Raw genomic sequence first — 22,267 nt, 5'->3', positions numbered from 1 at the left:
GTGGGGTGATCACTGAGAGACCCACCCCACCATAAACAGGCCCCCTGCAACCAGTCACAGAGTCTGTGAAAAGACAGAATTGGTGTGTAGAACCTGAACTCTGTCCTTAAAACTTGGGTTGCATGGGTCAATTTTAGCAGACAATGGAAAAGGTGCTGGTACTCAGTACCTCCTCAAAAAAAGCCCTGGATGTTTCACTCCTGTCTCCATGCATATAGACTGTCACTGAAATGCTTTGATGTTTGCTTATTTCCGATCTGACGAAGAAGGGCAACCTTCGAAAGCTAATCAAGAAACGCATTAAGTTATGTCCAATAAAAAAGGTATCATCTTATTTTCTTTTCCATGTTTTATTTTGTTTTATTACCTTGCTTTCTTTTAAGTAGAGTATAAACCATAAAGCTGTATTTCTCAGTTGATCACCCAATCCCTCACCTATCCACACCCATCCTGTTAGAATATCAATGATATGCTTTGATGTCCCCATGCATACCTCCTACCCACCCCCATCCTCCCACCCTGTCAGACTGTCATAGTAATGCTTGAATGTTTTCGCTTATATACACTGTCATCTAGCACATTTGCTTATTTCCGATCTGAGGAAGAAGGGCAACCTTCGAAAGCTAATCAAGAAATGTATTAAGTTATGTCCAATAAAAAAGGTATCATCTTATTTTCTTTTCCATGTTTTATTTTGTTTGATTTCCATTGATAACCTTGCTTTCTTTAGAAAGTACGGCGGTGACGGCTGCCCGAGGAAGGGGAAACTAAGACTGACCTAATTTGTTTCAACGTTTTTGAGGTTATTTGGACTCCTGTCTATTAAACCTCCTTGTATGTAGGAGTAGGGAAGGAGGTAAGGTTGGAAATCGTTTTCTGGAGAAGGGCAGTAGTTTAGCTGTAGGGTTCACAAACCGCTCGAAAACTCCTCAAATTCTTCCTCCCCCATCAGAGGGAATGCAAAACGTAGGAGGTTTAATAAAACCTCACAAGTTTGCTATTATTTTTAATAGCGATATATTGTTCTGGCCAATATGGCGGCAAGCACCGCCCACTGCCTTCAGCCCAGATAATGGGCGAGATAGGCTCATGCCGGCTTCTGTCTCTGCTCTGCATAAGGCTCCGCTCCTTCCAGGAGAAGGGACTTTGCAGCTGCAGGGTGGATGCTAGGAAATGTAGTCAGGACTCAGGAGCTGCTAGCTGTCTGAAGTTCCGCCCTCCTCTTTGTCTGTGCCTAGCAGGAGGCAGAATTTTTTCTTTCATGTTCGAATTTGCAGGTAAACCAGAGATCTCCAGTCCCAAATCTTATTTTCTGCTCCTCCTCTGCCTTCCCGCAACACTGCAAGAGACAAATCCTCAGCTCCTCCCTGGTAACCAGAGAAAGAGCCTCAAATTAATTTCTAAATCTTGCAAAGTACAAGCAGAGAGGAAAATGCTTGAAGGTGCTTCTGGCGAGGTAGGAGATTTTCACCCAAATTCTTATTTTGTTTATGAAAAACACTGTTGTAGCTTTCTGACACTGGGCATTGCAAATTCAGGACCCTAAGAACAACTAGTTAAAAATATGCAGTTTAAAATATCCAGACTGTAGCTGCATTATGTAATCTGTATATATAAATATGGCTTGTGTATTTTTAGATGCACTGTGTAATTTGTATTTTTCTGTATTTTTGCTGTAAACTGTAGATAGTGTGCCTTTTGTGCACAGCTTTGGATCTATGAAGGAATTAGCGGTATAATAAATGCCAGATTAGATTAGACAGACCAGAAACCAAAAGGGAAGCAGCGTTCTGTACAATCCGCATTGCATGTGTTAGGTAATTAGAAGTAGGGTCTTTGAAAATTGTCAGGCTCATATGCGTACACAATTATATGCTTTCCAGCATGGGCCTGCTGAACCTCAGTGACAGGGCGTGTGTTTAGGTGTTCTTTCCCCCCCGTACTATCCTCTCCTCTCTTGCACTTACTCCCACAGCCCCTCTATGTGTACCATCCCTTCCCCCTGCCTCACTCAGGGTCCAGGACTTCTTTTGCAGTCTTTGCTGGGGAGGGGCGGGAGCAGGAAACAAGTGAACGTCAGTTACTGCAGTTGGTCCTGCGCTACTTCCCGATGTTTTTTGACTTTTGACAAAAAGTGTGAGACAGGTGAGCATAGTGGGATATATAGGAGGCAAAGTGCTTTGCTTTATGATTTTTTTTTAAATCTCTTGTTATTGATACAATAATGGGAAAAATGCAGAATTTACCAGGGAGACACAGAAAGACAATGCATCACTCCAAGACGGTCATGAACCCAGAGAAACACAACCTGCACTACAGACATGCCCACCAGTACAACCTCTTCACTTTCTGGATTATAGGAGAACCAAAGTCTGTACTAGGAGTCATCAGATCACAGTGTTATTGTGACTGTCAGAGGAGAAGCCTAAATTATAAGCTGTGGTCTTAACCAGGTAGATTCACAGAGCAAATCAGTGAATCATAAGCCAAGTTTTTTTTTTCTGTTTAGAGGCCTAATTTTGCCCACCTGTAAGCAGGGCCGGTCTTAGGCAGAGGCGACCAAGGCGGCCGCATAGGGTCCCGCGCCTAAGAGGGCCCCGCGTGGCGCGCCTCAACTCTGCCTCGCTCGTGCCTCCGCTCCGACCTCCGCCGCTGCTTGCCTTAGTCGCCTGAGATGATCCCCATTCCCGCGGCTCAGCCGCTCCGCTCCCGCCACCACCGGCGCAGCGCCCACACCCAGCTTGGGCCCGCTGAGCCCGCCGTCAGCTCCCGAGTCCCCGGACCCTGGCGACTGAGCGATGCCAGCCCAGGCAGCGACGGCCCCGCCCCCGACGACAGACAGTTGCAGTGCGACGGCTCACCTCCAGGCCCCAGCTTCCCGCTCAATGTCCCATCTTCTGATGTATTTCCTGTTTCCGGACGCGAGGGTGGGAGTCACTGAGCGGGAAAAGCTGGAGCTTGGTCAGAGGTGGTGAGGACGTGAGGTGAACCATCGTTGCTGACGCCAACAGTTGTGCACTTATGCCAAATCGAAATCGGATTCCATGCAGGCAGGAGATCAGGAGAAGTCTCTCATCTAACGACGCTTGTGGACGGTGCAAGGGTTGGAAATGTCTGCCTCCCTGAGAGGAATTTGGCCCAACAACATTAGTGGCTGGAGAAGCTGAGCAAGTAAGATCTTCTGGCTTGGAAGAGGCTGTTTCTAACATATCTGGGTTATTTTCACATAGATCTGCAGATATTTCTCCTGATAAAAATTTGGATGGGCAATAGCAGATTTAGCTAAAACACTGCTTCCAGTAATTAATGATATGACACCTTGAATTAATCACATTTGCAATCTGAGAATGGAAATCATGAAGTAGCAAAATCTGATATAAAGTAGGTACAATCAGTTCAAACTATTTTAGTAACTGATGTGGCTACTTGCCTCTCTGGTTTGATGGGTTACAGAGTAATAGGGGAATTTGAAAGTACTGGATCTTTTCTTAATATTTTTCCGTTATTCTCCTTTGTTATGAGAATTGGAACTACTAATTGTAGTGGACTTGAACTGAATAATTTCTGGGGAGGGGAGGTTTCATGATAGCATTGTGCTTATTATTTCAATCAGTTTTTTTTGTACAAGTTTAGCTTCATTTGTCTTTATTTGAAATTTCATAAATTTTTCTAAAAATGGAATAATCTTATCAATGGGGTGGAGCTAGGGTGGGGGCGGGGCTAGGATGGGGGCGGGGCTAGGATGGGGCCCCACCAAATTGGTCTGCATAGGGCCCCGCACTTGCTAAGACCGGCCCTGCCTGTAAGTACCATTACGAGGCCTTTTTGGGTCAGTGTTCTATGGTGACAGGCTGTGCGCCTTTCCTCTTCGTCAGTCATATTTTGTGTGTGTGTTTTTTTTTGGGGGGGGGGAGGGGGGTTGTGTGCACATGATCAGATGAGTGGATGAATGAGACTGAGGGGAGGGGATGGTGGTTGAGGTGCATATTTACCCTTCACTATGGATTTATAATGTTCTATTACGTATTGTGTTGACTTAAGTAGTATAGAAAACAGTACAGAGAGGATCCAAAGTACAAAAAAGTCTGGAAAAACACAGAAGCACCAAGAGCCTTCGGAAATGGGACACAATTCGTTATTAACAACAGTCAATATTCCAAGATAGACCCGACACGGGCTGTGTTTCGGCGCTTAGCGCCTGCGTCAGAGGTCTGTATTAAACATACATAAACATATCAATCAGAACGACAATACTGAGATACAGATAAAACATAAAATGAAAACGTGTAGATTTAAATTGTTTAAAACAGTAATTAAAAAAACAATAAAGAACACTAATTGAAAAACAATTAAAAAATTATTTTAAATTTTAAATCATAATAGCCATTCTGTTATGAAATTGTGTCAAAGATATGAATTACATGTTTGCACAGAATATAGTTATATATATGATCAATTATATTGATATTATAGAATTATTAATTCTGTATGTTGCACTTAATAATACACGTATAAAAGCAAAGAATGATATTATTACATAATTATACCCAAGGAATGTCTTTAAAAATCCTTTTGAAAATATCCATTATCTGCGCAGCAAAGATGGGTTGTAATGGCAAAACACAGTTTCTATCATGGCCCAAGTAATTCTCCTAGATAAGTGATGTAAAACTTTGTAATAATAAAACCATATAAATTGTAGCTGCATCAACATTGGTACAATAGGAACCTTGTAAAATGTAACTGCTCACCTGGAGAGTTCAAAGACCAAAAATTCTTTCCTATAAAGTTGGATAGCAATCTAAAAAAGTAACAAAATTGATACTTATTCTTTAAGTGTGCTAAATGTGCTATATTGGAGATATTGGTATCAAAAAAAGGCTGCCTATGATACAACAGCAATGTATTAGTCAAGTGTTTGAACTGGTGGATCATGGGTAAGAGATATATAAAATTAAATAAATAATAAACACTAACGCTTGCAAATGCTTAACCATGGTGCAGTATGTCTCTTAGCTTACTGACTAAATGTGAACAGCAAAAAGAAACTATGTTCACAGGGTGTAAGGTAGTATAGATTGTGTTTACCAGTGATAAATGCATCCTACTACTACTACTACTACTTAACATTTGTAGAGCGCTACGAGGGTTACGCAGCGCTGTACAATTTAACAAAGAGAAACAGTCCCTGCTCAAAGAGCTTACAATCTAATAGACAAGTGAACGGTCGGTCCGATAGGGGCAGTCTGGATTCACTGAACGGTAAGGGTTAGGTGCCGAACGCAGCATTGAAGAGGTGGGCTTTAAGCAAAGACTTGAAAACGGGCAGGGAGGGGGCTTGGCGTAAGGGCTCAGGAAGGTTGTTCCAAGCATAGGGTGAGGCGAGGCAGAATGAGCGGAGCCTGGAGTTGGCGGTGGTGGAGAAGGGTACTGAGAGGAGGGATTTATCCTGTGAACGGAGGTTACGGGCGGGAATGTAAGGGGAGATGAGGGTAGAAAGATAGTGAGGGGCAGCAGACTGAGTGCATTTGTAGGTAAGAAGGAGAAGCTTGAATTGAATGCGGTATCTGATCGGAAGCCATCCCTTCGTCAAAGCGATATTCATAAGACTTACAGACTTTTCTTTTGATTAAGGTGTTACCTATGTCTAGGAAAGCGCGGGAAAACGCAAGGACATTGGGGATCAGGAGTAGAGGAGTGGCCTAGTGGTTAGGGTGGTGGACTTTGGTCCTGGGGAACTGAGGAACTGAGTTCAATTCCCACTTCAGGCACAGGCAGCTCCTTGTGAGTCTGGGCAAGTCACTTAACCCTCCATTGCCCCATGTAAGCTGCATTGAGCCTGCCATGAGTGGGAAAGCGTGGGGTACAAATGTAACAAAAAAAAATTATAAAGCTGAGTAGCAATATAGACTGTAAATTAAACGTTTCCAAAATACTATGGTCTTAAGTATGTGGTCAATGTTGCAACTATCCCTTCCACTTGATTGTTAAAAAACATTTTTACAGTTGATTGTGTTTTTGAAGAAATGTAATGTTCAAACACGAATGTTAAATGAGATGTGCTGGAAACCAGCAGGCTTAAACTCACCCGTATAGTTCAAGGAAAGTTGTACTCGATATGTCAGGAATGTCAAGTCCCTTCGTATCTTGTTCAGAAAGCAAATGGATGTGCCATTGAGTCATGCAGTTTAAATTTGTTAATCAGAATGACGTATCGATCAACGTCACGAATGACGTCTTATCTTAGTTCTTTTGCGTGTAAACAGCCGACTGTGAGAAATAAACGCCAACCCATATTACTTAAACCCTTATTCCCTTATTTTGTTTCTGGCAGTGTATAGGTTTAAAGATAAGGTATTTCTTAAGCCAAAGAATAGTATTGTTTACAGTGCCTGAAGTGAATGGTTGTCAATCAAACATTTTTTACAGTGTCTCTGACAGTGACTAGGTGTAACAATATGGTGTTTCTAAAACCAAAAAACAATCAAAATTGGCTGCACTGCCTGAAATAAGTCATTATCATAAAAACAACATCAGAAACAATAATGGTGACATCTGAAAACATTTCTAAATATGATAAAATAATCTTTTAAACTGAATAATGATGTTCTAAAATAACAGTGCTAATGTTACATCCATAAGTAAACTGCAGTCGATAAAACATAACATCATCAGCATTAATGGAAGGACTGCAACTATGTAGTATTCATCTATGCAATTTACATGGTCGCTGTATCAACATAAAAATGTCCATTAAATGAAAAATTACAAAAATAATAATAAATGAAGGTCCACTACAAGGCAACACAAGTTACTGAATAAAACATAATTGTTAAATCCTCTGACAATATAATAATAAAATATTAAAGTAAAATAATATAATAAAATGTTGTTTTAATCCCCCAAAAATATATTATTTAAAAATGTGAAAAAAACATTAAAAGGTACTTGAAAATAAGCTGTCTTCAAATAGTCACAAAAGGTTCACATGGGCTAGTGTAATGATCAAAAAACGGACGAATCTATCTCATTGTTAAGTCCTACTAGAGCAATGGTATTCATTTTGAAGATGTACCTTTGTTCCTTTTGTAATAGTACTGAGTCCAAATCAACTCCACGCCATGAGGTATTTACGACTTGATACATTTTCAGACCTCAGATTTTTTGTGTATGTGACAATTCCATGCAATGATGAACTAGTGGGGCTGTGACATTATCAGGCTTATTTTCGAAAGTGATCGCCGGCGATCTTCCGACATAAATCGGGAGATGGTCGGCAGTCTCTCAAAAGCGGCGAAATTGTTATAATCGAAAGCGGCTTTTTTGACACCATTGCCACTTTCCCATCGCTGCGCCGGTGAAAGTTCAAGGGGGCGTGTCGGCAGCATAGCAAAGGCGGGACATGGGCGGGCATGGGTGTGGCTACCAGATGGCCGGCTTTCACAGATAATGGAAAAAAAAAGCGGCGTTAAGCAGTATTTTGCCAGGTTTATTGGTCCTTTTATTTTTATGATCAAGCCTCAAAAAGGTGCCCCAACTGACCAGATGACCACCAGAGGGAATGGGGGATGACCTCCCCATAGTCCCCCAGTGGTCACCAACCCCCTCCTACACTAAAAAAATAAAAACCTCTTTTGCCAGCCTCAAATGTCATACCCAGCTCCTTGACAGCAGTATGCAAGTCCCTGGAACAGTTTTTAATGGATGCAGTGCACTTCAGGCAGGCAGACCCAGGTCCATCCCCCCCCCCCCCCCCCACACCTGTTACACTTGTGGTGCTAAGTGTTGAGCTCTCCAAACCCCCCCAAAACCCACTGTACCCACATGTAGGTGCCCTCCTTCAGCGCTGCGTATGCCTTGTAGCGCTATAGAAATGCTAAATAGTAGTAGTAGTAGTATAAGGGCTATGGTAATGGGGTAGAGTTGTGGGGAGTGGGTTTGGGGGGGATTTGGGGGGCTGATCACCCAAGGTAAGGGAGCTATGCACCTGGGAGCTATTTGTGTATTTTTTAAACATTTTTAGAAGTGCCCCCTAGGGTTCCCGGTTGGTGTCCTGGCATGTGAGGGGGACCAGTGCACTACAAATGCTGGCTCCTCCAATGTATCTTTTCCATAATCTGACTTCTTCTTTGAATGGATATGATTCTAAAAATTCCTTCTCGAACTGGGCGACATATAAGATACAAAGTACACAAGGGTGGAAGAAAACCAAGTCCAAAAAACCAGTATGGTGGTAAGAGCACCAAAACCACAGTTTTTTGGGACTCTACACGGTCCGTGTTTCGGCTACAAAGCCTTCCTCAGGGGTCTAAAAACATAAAATACAAAATGTAACCATATAATATAAAAAATATATATAAAGAGGTAAATCAAAACTATAAAAACTATAATACAAAAAGCTAAAAATACATGAGAATTATGACAAAAACATGAATCTTAAGACATGACAGATAAATATAAACATAATAAGAATATACATTGAAAAATCCAATTATATATATAAAAAAACAATTATATATATCCTATATAATAATTCTCACCACCAACGTTCTAATGTGGGACTGCCTGTGTCCGTGGCTCCTGGAGTTGTGTTTCCCTACTCCTTCCCCTGCCTGGGAATCAGCTGTCAGTGCACCGCTTCCTGCCACTTCGGAGCAAGTGGCAGGGAGCGGCGCATCAAAAAACTACAAGCGCGGCACCACAGAACCCCCCCCCCCCCCAGCACATCAAACACCCCATCCCCCCACCCGAAGCACATCAACACCCCCCCTCTGTGCATCAAACCCTATCGCCACCCACAGATGCCAGTAGTAATGCTGTCCGGCGGCTGCTGCTTCTCCTGTTGAGCAGCAGCGGCTGCTACAAAAAGAAAAGAAGCGATAAATGTTTTTAAACCCAGCCAAAATCATTCGCAAATGCCCGAGTCTTAAAACGCAGTCTCTGCAGCCGCTCCTCCTCTCGCCTGTCACGTCACTGCGCTCCTCCGGGGTCTTACTCCAGGGGCAGTGACATGGAGGCGAGAGGAGGAGCGGCTGCAGAGACTGCGTTGTAAGACTCAGGCATTTGCGAATGATTTGAGCTGGGTTTAAAAACATTTATCGCTTCTTTTCTTTTTGTAGCGGCTGCTGCTGCTCAACAGGAGAAGCAGTAACGGCTGGACAGCGTTACTACTGGCATCTGCGGGTGGCAATGGGGTTTGATGCGCCGGGGGGGGGGGGTGTTTGATGTGCTTGGGGGGGGGTGTTTGATGTGCCGGGGAGGGGGGATTGGATGATGTGCTGGGAAGGGGGGAGGGGAGGGTCGATGAACATGGGGGGACGGTCGCTGGACATGGATGGCTGGAGGCGGGGCAGGGGAGAGGGAAGTGGGGAGGGGGTCCTGAGACCAGAGAGGTGGGGGTGGGGCCCTGTGAGAGGGGGGTGGGGGCTCACACTCACTCACTCACTGTCTCTCACATACACTCTCTCTGACACAATCCCTGTCTATCACATTCTATCTCTCTGTCTCACACACACAGACACTCTGTCTCTCACACACTCTGTCTCACACAAACACACACACACGCTGTCTCTGTCTCTCTCTCATTCTCTCTCTGGCACACACACTCCATCTCTCACACACACTCTCTCTCAAACATACACACTTCGAGGAAAACCTTGCTAGCGCCCGTTTCATTTGTGTCAGAAATGGACCTTTTTTTACTAGTATATATATAAAAAGATATTTTTATGAAAATATTTTAAAAGAATTTTAGAAAAGATTGTATGACACACACTGTAGAAGGTCATAATTATATATATGTGTATATAACACTCACATAAAAATAAAAAATATATGTAGATGACCACATAAAATCACTTCAAAGGATATAGAAATTGAGGGGATCTATATTACAGCTGCAAAATGCAAAACACAGGCACAGTTGTAAATAACGTTATAAGTATACATACCAACAAATTGATGTGTATAGATTAAGCATCTGAGCCTCTCAAAATGAGGTGCAATGAGCTGCATCAGATAAAAAGGAAAAAAGGGGGGAAAACTGACAACTGTGAATATAATTGCCTATTGCAAAAAAACTGTAATTTTGTATTACAAAGACGTTTTTCACCGCATATATCATAAAGATGGGTGATAGCAATGTTAAAGTCAAATGATAATGTCTGTAACCGGAAAAAAGAACAAGTAATAACAAGTAATAAAAATGAAAATAAAAATAAACCTAAAAACCACCACTGTGAAGAAGACAAAGAGAGATTATTTTTATTTCTCTTTTTATTTTTCTTTGTATCTTGATGGTTAATTTTATTTTCGATTGCTATTCACTTTCTTACCGTGGATTGTGGACTGCACCGTGTAGGTATGCACTTTCTCTCGTGACATTTTTTATTACTTATTTACTTGTTTAATTGTTCTTTGGTAGTAGCTTGTGTCAATTCCTTTTGTTTTTGGTTCCCCACTTTAGGCTTTTCTTGCTTTTCCGTAGTCTGCTTTTCCAACAGCAGTTTTTATTTAGTTTTTTTGGGTTCTGTTCCTTTTTCCCTCCCCGGACTTCAGCATCTTAGTATCTCTTTGCCTTCTTCACAGCGGTGGTTTGTAGGTTTATTTGTATTTTCATTTTTATTACTTTTTATTACTTGTTCTTCTTTCCGGTTATAGACACTATCTTTTGACTTTAGCATTGCTATCACCCATCTTTGACATATGCAGTGAAAAACGTCTTTGTAATACAAAATTACAGTTTTTTGCAATACGCAATTATATTCACAGTTGTCCATTTTTTCCCCTTTTTTTCCTTTTTATCCGAAGAAGCTCATTGCACCTCATTTTGAGAGGCTCAGATGCGTAATCTATACACGTCAATTTGTTGGTATGTATACTTACTACTACTACTACTACTACTTAACATTTCTAAAGCGCTACTAGGGTTACGCAGCGCTGTACAGTTTAACATGGAAGGACAGTCCCTGCTCGAAGAGCTTACAATCTAAAAGACAAATGTAGTGTTAATCTGATAGGTCCGACAGATTGGGGCAACCTATAGGTTCGAAAGGTTAGGTTCCGAATGCAGCATTGAAGAGGTGAGCTTTAAGCAAGGATTTGAAGATGGGTAGGGAGGGGGCTTGTCGTAGGGATTGGGGAAGGTTGTTCCAGGCATAGGGTGAGGCAAGGCAAAATGGGCGGAGCCTGGAGTTGGCAGTGGTGGAGAAGGGTACTGAGAGGAGGGATTTGTGATGTGAGCGGAGGTTACGGGCAGGAACGTAGGGGGAGATGAGGGTAGAGAGGTAGTGAGGAGCAGCAGATTGAGTGCATTTGTAAGTAAGGAGGAGAAGCTTGAATTGTATGCGGTATCTGATCGGAAGCCAGTGAAGTGACTTGAGGAGAGGGGTGATATGAGTATATCGGTTCTGGCGGAATATAAGACGTGCGGCAGAGTTCTGAATGGATTGAAGGGGGGATAGATGGCTGAGTGGGAGGCCAGTGAGGAGTAAGTTGCAGTAGTCGAGGCGAGAGGTAATGAGAGCATGGACGAGAGTGCGGGTGGTGTGCTCAGTGAGGAAAGGGCGAATTTTGTTGATGTTGAAAAGGAAGAAGCAACAGATTTTGGCAGTCTGCTGGATATGCGCAGAGAAAGAGAGGGAGGAGTCGAAGATGACTCTGAGGTTGCGAGCAGATGAGACGGGGAGGATGAGGGTGTTATCAACTGAGATAGAGAGTGGAGGAAGAGGAGAAGTGGGTTTAGGTGGAAAGACGAGGAGCTCGGTCTTGGAAATGTTCAGCTTCAGGTGGCGGTTGGACATCCAGGCAGCAATGTCGGATAGGCAGGCCGATACCTTGGCCTGGGTCTCTGCGGTGATGTCTGGTGTGGAGAGATAGAGCTGGGTGTCATCAGCTTAGAGATGATACTGGAAGCCATGAGATGAGATCAATGAGCCTAGGGAAGAGGTGTAGATACAGAAGAGAAGGGGTCCAAGGACAGATCCCTGGGGAACTCCAACAGATAGCGGGATGGGAGTGGAGGAAGATCCATGAGAGTGTACCCTGAATGTGCGGTGGGAGAGATAGGAGGAGAATCAGGAGAGGACAGAGCCCTGGAACCCAAATGAGGCCAGTGTGGCGAGAAGTAGATCGTGATTGACAGTGTCAAAAGCGGCAGAGAGATCGAGGAGGATGAGGATGGAGTAGTGGCCTTTGGATTTGGCCAGGAGCAGGTCATTGCAGACTTTAGAGAGTGCTGTTTCTGTCGAGTGGAGAGGGCGGAAACCGGACTGGAGTGGGTCGAGGATGGCATGAGAGGAGAGAAAATCAAGACAGTGGCTGTGAACGGCACGCTCAAGTATTTTGGAGAGGAAGGGTAGGAGAGAGATGGGGCGATAGTTGGAGGGGCAGGTAGGGTCAAGTGATAGTTTTTTGAGGAGAGGTGTGACTACGGCATGCTTGAAGGAGTCAGGGACAGTTGCAGTGGAGAGAGAGAGGTTAAGGATGCGACTTATAACGTTATTTACAAGTGTGCCTGTGTTTTGCATTTTGCAGCTGTAATATAGATCCCCTCAATTTCTATATCCTTTGAAGTGATTTTATGTGGTCATCTACATATATTTTTCATATATTTTTTATTTTTATATGAGTGTTATATACACATATATATAATTATGACCTTCTACAGTATGTGTCATACAATCTTTTCTAAAATTCTTTAAAATATTTTCATTAAAATATCTTTAAAGATGGGGGGAAGTATATGGGGTAATTAAGAACCTCCCGAATGGGAAGGCCCCGGGATTGGATGGTTACACCGCTCGGTTTTTTAAGTGCTATGCGGAGGAGTTGGGGCCCCAGCTTATCAGGCTAGGGAATGGAGTATTGGAGGGAAGGGGGATCTCTAATTCAATGATGGAAGCAGGGATCTCTTTGATGCTTAAGCCAGGAAAGAATCCCACTGTATGTGGCTCCTATAGACCCATTTCACTTTTAAATGTTGACGTAAAGATACTGGCCAAGGTGTGGGCCAACAGGTTGGGACGGGTCCTACCAAAGTTGATAGGGGATGACCAGTCGGGGTTTATCCCGGGTCGACAGGTGGGTGACAACATTCGCCGTACCCTCCACTTGCAATGGGAAGCACAGAAGAGACTCCCAGGGGCAATACTGTTAACACTAGACACCGAAAAAGCGTTTGACAGGGTTGACTGGGTGTTTCTGAAAGAGGTTATGCAGCGTATGGGTCTTGGGGATAATTTCTGCAGGTGGATAGCAGCCTTGTATGCGGCGCCGAAGGCCTGTATACAGATCAATGGCCAGTATACCTCCTTTTTTGCTATTGAACGTGGAACCAGGCAGGGCTGCCCCCTGTCGCCCCTATTGTTTGCTATATACAGTGGGGGAAATAAGTATTTGATCCCTTGCTGATTTTGTAAGTTTGCCCACTGACAAAGACATGAGCAGCCCATAATTGAAGGGTAGGTTATTGGTAACAGTGAGAGATAGCACATCACAAATTAAATCCGGAAAATCACATTGTGGAAAGTATATGAATTTATTTGCATTCTGCAGAGGGAAATAAGTATTTGATCCCCCACCAACCAGTAAGAGATCTGGCCCCTACAGACCAGGTAGATGCTCCAAATCAACTCGTTACCTGCATGACAGACAGCTGTCGGCAATGGTCACCTGTATGAAAGACACCTGTCCACAGACTCAGTGAATCAGTCAGACTCTAACCTCTACAAAATGGCCAAGAGCAAGGAGCTGTCTAAGGATGTCAGGGACAAGATCATACACCTGCACAAGGCTGGAATGGGCTACAAAACCATCAGTAAGACGCTGGGCGAGAAGGAGACAACTGTTGGTGCCATAGTAAGAAAATGGAAGAAGTACAAAATGACTGTCAATCGACAAAGATCTGGGGCTCCACGCAAAATCTCACCTCGTGGGGTATCCTTGATCATGAGGAAGGTTAGAAATCAGCCTACAACTACAAGGGGGGAACTTGTCAATGATCTCAAGGCAGCTGGGACCACTGTCACCACGAAAACCATTGGTAACACATTACGACATAACGGATTGCAATCCTGCAGTGCCCGCAAGGTCCCCCTGCTCCGGAAGGCACATGTGACGGCCCGTCTGAAGTTTGCCAGTGAACACCTGGATGATGCCGAGAGTGATTGGGAGAAGGTGCTGTGGTCAGATGAGACAAAAATTGAGCTCTTTGGCATGAACTCAACTCGCCGTGTTTGGAGGAAGAGAAATGCTGCCTATGACCCAAAGAACACCGTCCCCACTGTCAAGCATGGAGGTGGAAATGTTATGTTTTGGGGGTGTTTCTCTGCTAAGGGCACAGGACTACTTCACCGCATCAATGGGAGAATGGATGGGGCCATGTACCGTACAATTCTGAGTGACAACCTCCTTCCCTCCGCCAGGGCCTTAAAAATGGGTCGTGGCTGGGTCTTCCAGCACGACAATGACCCAAAACATACAGCCAAGGCAACAAAGGAGTGGCTCAGGAAGAAGCACATTAGGGTCATGGAGTGGCCTAGCCAGTCACCAGACCTTAATCCCATTGAAAACTTATGGAGGGAGCTGAAGCTGCGAGTTGCCAAGCGACAGCCCAGAACTCTTAATGATTTAGAGATGATCTGCAAAGAGGAGTGGACCAAAATTCCTCCTGACATGTGTGCAAACCTCATCATCAACTACAGAAGACGTCTGACCGCTGTGCTTGCCAACAAGGGTTTTGCCACCAAGTATTAGGTCTTGTTTGCCAGAGGGATTAAATACTTATTTCCCTCTGCAGAATGCAAATAAATTCATATACTTTCCACAATGTGATTTTCTGGATTTAATTTGTGATGTGCTATCTCTCACTGTTACCAATAACCTACCCTTCAATTATGGGCTGCTCATGTCTTTGTCAGTGGGCAAACTTACAAAATCAGCAAGGGATCAAATACTTATTTCCCCCACTGTAAATAGAGCCCTTGGCAGAGAGGTTACATGGCCATCCGGAGTTTCGGGGTTTCACAGTGGGGAAGAGGGAACATCGCATGGCACTGTATGCGGATGATCTGTTGGAGGTGGTGGTAGATGTCCTGGGGGAATTTGAACAGTATGCGGGGTTGCGGATTAATATGGAGAAATGCGAAATATTAGGCATTTCGGTCTACCAGGAAGAAGAAAACTGTTTGAAGCAGAGGTTTGCTTTTAAGTGGGCCGGAAGTCATATTAGGTATCTGGGGGTTTGTATTCCTAGAGATCTGAGTAGAGGCTATGGACTTAATTATGGCAAAATAGTGGAGTGCATTAGAATTGAATTATGACGGTGGAAAGGGTTGTGGCTGTCGTGGTGGGGGAGGATGGCGGTAATAAGGATGAACGTCTTGCCTAGGCTGTTGTTTCTGTTTCAGTGTTTGCCAGTGGCGGTCCCCAAGCGGGAGATGCAGCCATTACAACGCCAGATATTGCAATTTGTATGGGACGGAAAACATCCCCAGTTAGCGGGAAGGGTGATATGGGGAGAGATTGAAAGAGGGGGTAGAGCAATGCCTCGGCTTGAGTGGTATTATCAGGCAGCTCAGGTCAAGATGGTGCTGGAGTGGGAAGGGGGCAGGCTTAAGCCAACAGGTCAAGTGGAACAATCGTACTTCCCACATAGGGATTTAAAATCGTTACTATGGACCACTGAGGGATTGGGGGGGGTGTTGGTGGGCATGGATAACCCATATCTTAGGCACATTTTGACTGTATGGGAGGAGTTTCGGAGGAAGTGGGGACAGGGAGATGGGGTCTCCACTAGGGCGGGGATAAGATGGGAGCCGAAGTTCAGGGCCGGGAAGGATAATCGGGTTTTTGTGCGATGGGATCACTTGGGCCTTTCGAGTTTTCGAGATGTGCTCCAAGGGGCCCAGATTAAGAGCTTTGAGGAATTGAGGTTACAATATGGACTCCCTGAAGGAGATGGTTTTTCTTACTTACAGATTAAGTATTTTATGGGAGCGATGGGATGGAGGGGGGGCAGCCCTCAGGATAAGGAGAGCTTGGAGAATTTATGGGGTATATTACGAAGGGTGCCTAGATCCATCTCGGTGCTATACAAATTTATGAGAGGCAGTGACCCTGCCCCCTTTCGCTTCAAGGGAGCATGGGAATCAGACTTAAATTGCTGCTTCAATGATCAGGAATTGGAGAGGATATGTGGGGAGGTTCAAAAGGCCTCCACGTGCGCTCTAGTGCAAGAGAATGCATACAAGGTGCTATCAAGGTGGTATTACACTCCTGAGAGAATTAGGGGTATGTACCCTAATGCTTCTGACCGGTGCTGGAGATGTGGTAAAGACAAGGGCTCATTTCTGCACATTTGGTGGTCCTGCACCCGGTTGATACCGTTTTGGGAGGCAGGCGATGAAAGCATTGGTAAGAATGTTTGGAGATTCCATGGTGTGCAGTCCACAGGTGTGCTTGCTGGGGATGTATAATGACAGTGACTCATGGGAATGGAGCAAAATGTTACGTTGGGGTCTGGCGGCAGCAAAATGTCTGATAGCTCGGAAGTGGCGAGTTACTGGCCCTCCTTCCTTGGGGGATTGGAAAGCAAAATTAGAACAACTCATAGCTATGGAACGCTTAACGGCATACCGTAGAGATGGGGAGCTACAGCGCAAGAGAGGATGGTCTCAACTGCAAGAATGGGTGGGGACAATCAAACTTTGATAGGAACGGGTGATAGTTGGGGAGGGGGGAGGAAGGGAGGGAGGGAGGGGTGGTATGGAAGGGAGGAACGGAAGAGGAGGGCTAGAGGGAGAAGTGAGGCAATTATTTGCTTGAACAAATTTAAGGGGGTAGGACAGAGCTGAGGGTGTAGACCCTTGTTTATAGTGATTGGGAGTTGATAGTTCAGTTTTCACCATAAGGGTGACAGGGTTGTTGTTTTGTTCTTTTCTGTTATATTATATGGATGTCCAATATTTTAGGTCAACTTGGCATTATCTGTACTGTCGTGAATGTTGCAAGTTGCTTCATTAATAAAAATATTTAAAGTGAAAAAAAAATATCTTTATATATATATATATATATATATATATATAATTGGATTTTTCAATGTATATTCTTATTATGTTTATATTTTTATCTGTCATGTCTTATGATTCTAGTTTTTGTCATAATTCTCATGTATTTTTAGCTTTTTGTATTATAGTTTTGATTTACCTCTTTATATATATTTTTTAGATTATATGGTTACACTTTGTATTTTATGTTTTTAGACCCCTGAGGAAGGCTTTGTAGCCGAAACACGAACCATGTAGAGTCCCAATAAACTGTGGTTTTGGTGCTTTTACCACCATGGTTTCAGTACTGGTTTTTTGGACTTGTTTTCTTCCACCCTTGTGTAGTTTGCTTCTTTTGGCTTGTTTGTGGACGACGTGCACTTCCTTTTCTTTGTGCCTGACGTATAAGATGGCAGTGTCGGGAGCCATGGTGGCTCCATTTGCTTATAGTGTTGTCCTTGAAAACAGAAGAAAATTTCTTTTAAAGCCAGGGTGGCTAGTTGAATAACAAAGAATGTTGGTACTCTCACTGTTTCTGTTCTTTCATTCAAAATGTTAGTGATTATAGTCAGTGCTTTGTCCTGAGGGATGTTGGTGTACAGGCCCTCGATATTGAAAGTTACCAAAATGATATTTTGTGTATCTCCATCAAATTCTTGTAACAGTTGGATTATATGTGAAGAGTCTCTTACGTACGATTCAACTTTAGGGATGAAAGGTCTTAGAAATACATCCACAAATTTGGAAAGTGGTTCAAGAAGTGAACCAATAGCCACAATAATAGGCCGTCCTGGTGGTTTAGTTAAAGATTTGTGTACCTTGGGCAACATGTATATGGTTGGCATGATGGGATGTTCTACCATGAGAAACTCTCTCTCTTTGTATGTCAGGAACCCTGAACTGAATCCTAAATTAATCCAGAAGTCTACTTCGTGTTTGAGTTCTTCGGTGGGGTCTTATTCTAATTGTTGAAAAAAGGAGGTGTCACATAATTGGCGCTGTACTTCCTCTTTATAATCCTTCATGTTTTGGACAACGATCCCACCTTCCTTGTCTGCCGGTTTGATGATTAGTTCCTCGTTGTTTCTAAGGGATGTAAGTGCATCTTTCTCTTTCTTTGAGAGATTATAATATGGCCTTTTCTTTTTATTCTCTAATTTAATCAGATCATTCATAACACGTTTGAAAAGCTGTGATGTGGATCCGTTGTACCAGGAGGGTTCCAACGGGATTTCTTTTTAATGATACTATGGTCTATGTAAGATGTTGTTTGTTCCGAAAAGAAGTAGTATACCATTCCATACTTTGTATTGTTTTGAATATATTTACTGCTGTAATTGCCTATTGCTCATGTTTGATCTATTCTTACTGTACACTGCCTTGAATGAATTCCTTCAAAAAGGCGGTAAATAAATCCTAATAAATAAATATTTTATACTAAAGCTTTATATCTGTGTAAATGATGTTGTTAAAGACTATCCAGTCTGACCCAGTTCTCCTGCCCACACAGCTAAGGACACATCCCAGCTGGGAGCCACAGAGTGACTAGCTGCAGGATCTCTCTTCATCAGGCCAGTCTTTAGCTCTTCCTCCTTTCTACTCCTCCAGTCACCACTGGGTGTTCTTCTGGCCATAATGGTTGTAGAATCACTATACAGTAACATTACCCATGCAGATGGCATGTGATAAATCCCTAAAAACATCCACCCTGGACTGCCAAAACTTCCCAGAAACTACTACAAAATTAATCAAATTTATTCTCACTCGCAACTATTTCCGCTTTAACAATGATATCTATCTGCAAATTATGGGCACTGGGATGGCAGCCCAGTATGATAACCTCTTCATGGCAGAACTGGAAGAGACATTTTTGAATACATATCAAACTAAACCCCTAAAATGCTACTGGTATATTGATGACATTTTTATGATTTGGATGAGGGAGAAGAGACTCTCAAACAATTTCACAGTTCTTTCAATACATACCATCCTACAATCAAATTCAAAATTGACTACTCCGCAGAAAAAGTCAACTTTTTGGACACCCCATTTTCCATCAGCAATGGCTATGTACAAACATCTATATACAAGAAACTTGCAGACGCAGTTACCAACACAACTCCAGCTTCCACCCTTCACATACAAAAAAGTCCATTATACACAGCCAAGCCACAAGATACCGTCGTATGTGCTCTGACCCAAGAGACAGAGATAAACACCTCAATATCCTGACTGAATACTTCAAAAAAACCCAAAATAATCTCCAAGAATGTTGCCTCTTCCCTTAAAATACCCAGGGAAAATCTATTGCAGTGCAAGGACAAGTGAGCCACAGAGAAATCCCCCTTATAGTTACATACAATCCACAGCCAAAAAATTGAGAAGAATCATAAAAGATCTATAGCCACTGTTACAGGAGGATGAACTACTGAAAGAGATATTCCCAGTCCCACCAGTGCTGGCCTTCTGACAGCTACCCTACTTAAAACACAAACTAGCAAAAAGCAGGCTCCCAATAGAAGCTCAAAAGAAAGTGGCACACATCCCTGCAATATATCTAGCAGCAAACTGTGCCAACAAATTTCACAGGGTCCCATCACATAGTCATTCAAATGGGAAAAACATTCAGCATAAAGGGATCATTCACATGCTCATCTTCAAATATGGTATATATCATTCAATGCAAAGAAGGGTGCTGTATTGGAGAAACAAGCCACATGCTAATGACGAGATTTAATCTACATGGATATCATATGAAACATGACAGTGCCAACCAAGATGTCGCCTCTGTGGGTCAGCACTTTACAAAACCAGAACACTGCATCAATCATTTTATGGTGAGAATACTAAAAGGAAACTTTAAGAAAATCAAGTAACGACCTTTAAAGTAAAAATAATGGAATATTTTGACACCCACCAGACAAGCCTTAAGAAAGATCTGGGTTTTCTAACCCATTGTAAAACATAAAATTTTTCTGCTTTGTCACTCTCTGCAACCATCCATCTCTTCCTGTCTTTCATCCACTCCACCCTCTTCCTGTGAGACTGTTGTTGGAATGCTTTTGTGTTTCACTTTATATATTCTGATATTTGTAAACATTTGCTTACTTCTGATCTGAAGAAGAAGAGTTACCTTCGAGAGCTAATCAAAAAATGTATTAAGTTGGACTATCATCTTATTTTCTTGTCTGGTCTTATTTCTATTTATTACCTTTAAAAGTGGACTAACATGGCTACTGCTTCTCTTTACCCATAGTTAAACTTGAAAATCTTGAGGTTCTTAGGGGAAACTGACTCTAGGGACACACTGGTGGGAACAAGTCTGGCAGGTTCTGGGAGAGAGGAATCCCAGGGTCCCCTCTTCCATAATAAAATGTTAGGAGAAGAAAGTCAGCTGAAATGTGATTCATTCTGAGCACCTTCACATGTTACTGAGTGGAGGAATAATCTAATGGTTAGAGCAGCAGCCTGAGAACCAGGGAAGCCCAATTCAAATCCCACTGCAGCTTCTTTTAATCTTGGGCAAATCACCTAACCCTCCATTGCCTCAGGTGCAAACTTACATTGTGAGCCTTCCAAGGACATGGAAAAAGGCATGTGCTAAATTCAAAAATCCCATTCACTGAATGTGTTTCTGGTTTGTTTCAGATGCAGGTGACACTTGAGGACATCGCTGTCTCTTTTTCTCAGGAGGAGTGGGAATATTTAGATGAAGGACAGAAGGAGCTTTACAGGGAGGTGATGAAGGAGAATTATGAGACCCTGATCTCCCTAGGTAATTTGATTTAATCTCTGCAATTTTATGACTTTTTCTCTGGCTTTTGTCACACAGTCTCTCTTTTACTAACCCTTGGCGAACTATGGGGCTCTTTTACCAAACTGTGTAAAAAATGGCCTTAGCATGCACACATGACAAAATTGCCATGGGATACTTCAACTTGCCTCCGGTATGCATTAGTGCTTACCACAGCTTTGTAAAAGGGCTCCTACGTTTCCCAGAATCATTTACAACATGTGAGGTTCTGGCATTTTCATATAGCATTATTTTAACAAGCAGATTCAATTAAAAAATAGGTCTGGATGGGCTGGAGTGGGGCTTCGGTGCAACTCTAGTAGTTGGGGAGTAAGGCCAGAGCTGGGCAGGCTTCTACGTTCTGTGCGTGTTATAGGAATAAAATAGCTCCTTTGGCAGGTAACATGCTCTAACCGTTAGTAAAAGATCCCCTACGTTATCTACAAAATTTGTTATCGCTAATACACACACACTTGTTACTTACGGCAACTGAAATCCAGCTTTGTTTTACCAAAAACAATAAGCAGACCTTTAAACAGGAAAACCTGCATTCCGTCCAACAAACAAAAGAGAAATGTATGATGTAACAGCTCAGTGGGAAGTATCAAGCAGAGGCACAAATAACTTTTCAATTAGTTTTATCTTTACATTTCTCTTAACAATTCTTTCTAAATTCCTTTTGCTCCTGGAAACTCCTGTCTGAACATAAGAATAGCCATAGTGAGTCAGACCAATGGTCCATCTAGCCCGGTGTCCTGTTTCTAACTGTGGCCAGTCCAGTTCACAAGCACCTGCATGTTTTTTATTGATTTCTGCTGGCAACTCTTTCTTTGTTTTTCCAAACCATCTGATCAGGAAATCTAATTCTCATTGCAGGGCAAACCTGTGCAGGCAGTGAAGGAAAAGCTGTATCTTTAATCTATCAATTGTCCTTCTTAGAGAGTCTAAATTGTTTCTAATATTCATTCTTTTACAGATATTTGGCAATTGTCTCATCACACCATTTTAAAAAAAGTTACTCTATTTAATCCTATTTAATTCAGATACTCTTTTGTGAATGCAATTTTCAAAATCAATAAAGTTCTAAAATCAAACTTCCCTCTTAACTTCCAGTGTGCATCAGACATTTAATTTAAACATTCAACATTGCAAGGCAGTATTAGTAAAAATTCCATTAATTTCCAGCAGTTCATTAAGGGCCTCTTTTACAAAACCATGCTAGCGATTCTCACGCAGTAATGCCAACAAAGCCCTTTCAAAGTGAATTGGCTTTGTCGGCATTGCCATGCTGGGAATCGCTAGCACAGTTTAGAAAAAGGAGCCCTAAATATAATGTTTACAATTATCAGCCAAGCAAGCCAGAGCACAGTGAAACAAAAATGTATAGCTTTTTTTTGTTTTCTCTTCTACCACCACTGGTAAGAATTTG

At 42.7% G+C, this 22,267-nt stretch overlaps 1 protein-coding gene across 2 annotated transcripts in view; it reads left to right on the top strand.

Annotated features, from left to right (window-relative positions):
* The first annotated feature begins 1,232 nt into the window (after positions 1-1,232).
* LOC115462444 (zinc finger protein 501-like) overlaps positions 1,233-22,267 on the top strand; it is a 37,502-nt gene continuing 16,467 nt past the window's right edge. For both annotated transcript variants that reach the window (XM_030192448.1, XM_030192447.1), the window contains exons 1-2: positions 1,233-1,456; positions 20,694-20,820. In XM_030192448.1, coding sequence (XP_030048308.1) covers positions 1,262-1,456; positions 20,694-20,820 — 322 coding nt within the window. In that variant the 5' untranslated portion in view covers positions 1,233-1,261. The remainder of the gene's footprint in view (positions 1,457-20,693; positions 20,821-22,267) is intronic.

The sequence above is a fragment of the Microcaecilia unicolor genome, chromosome 2, assembly GCF_901765095.1.
Source record: "Microcaecilia unicolor chromosome 2, aMicUni1.1, whole genome shotgun sequence".
In the NCBI taxonomy this organism is placed as follows: Eukaryota; Metazoa; Chordata; class Amphibia; order Gymnophiona; family Siphonopidae; genus Microcaecilia; species Microcaecilia unicolor.
Note: the sequence above shows the minus strand (reverse complement) of the source record. Positions and strands in the feature narration are given on the sequence as shown.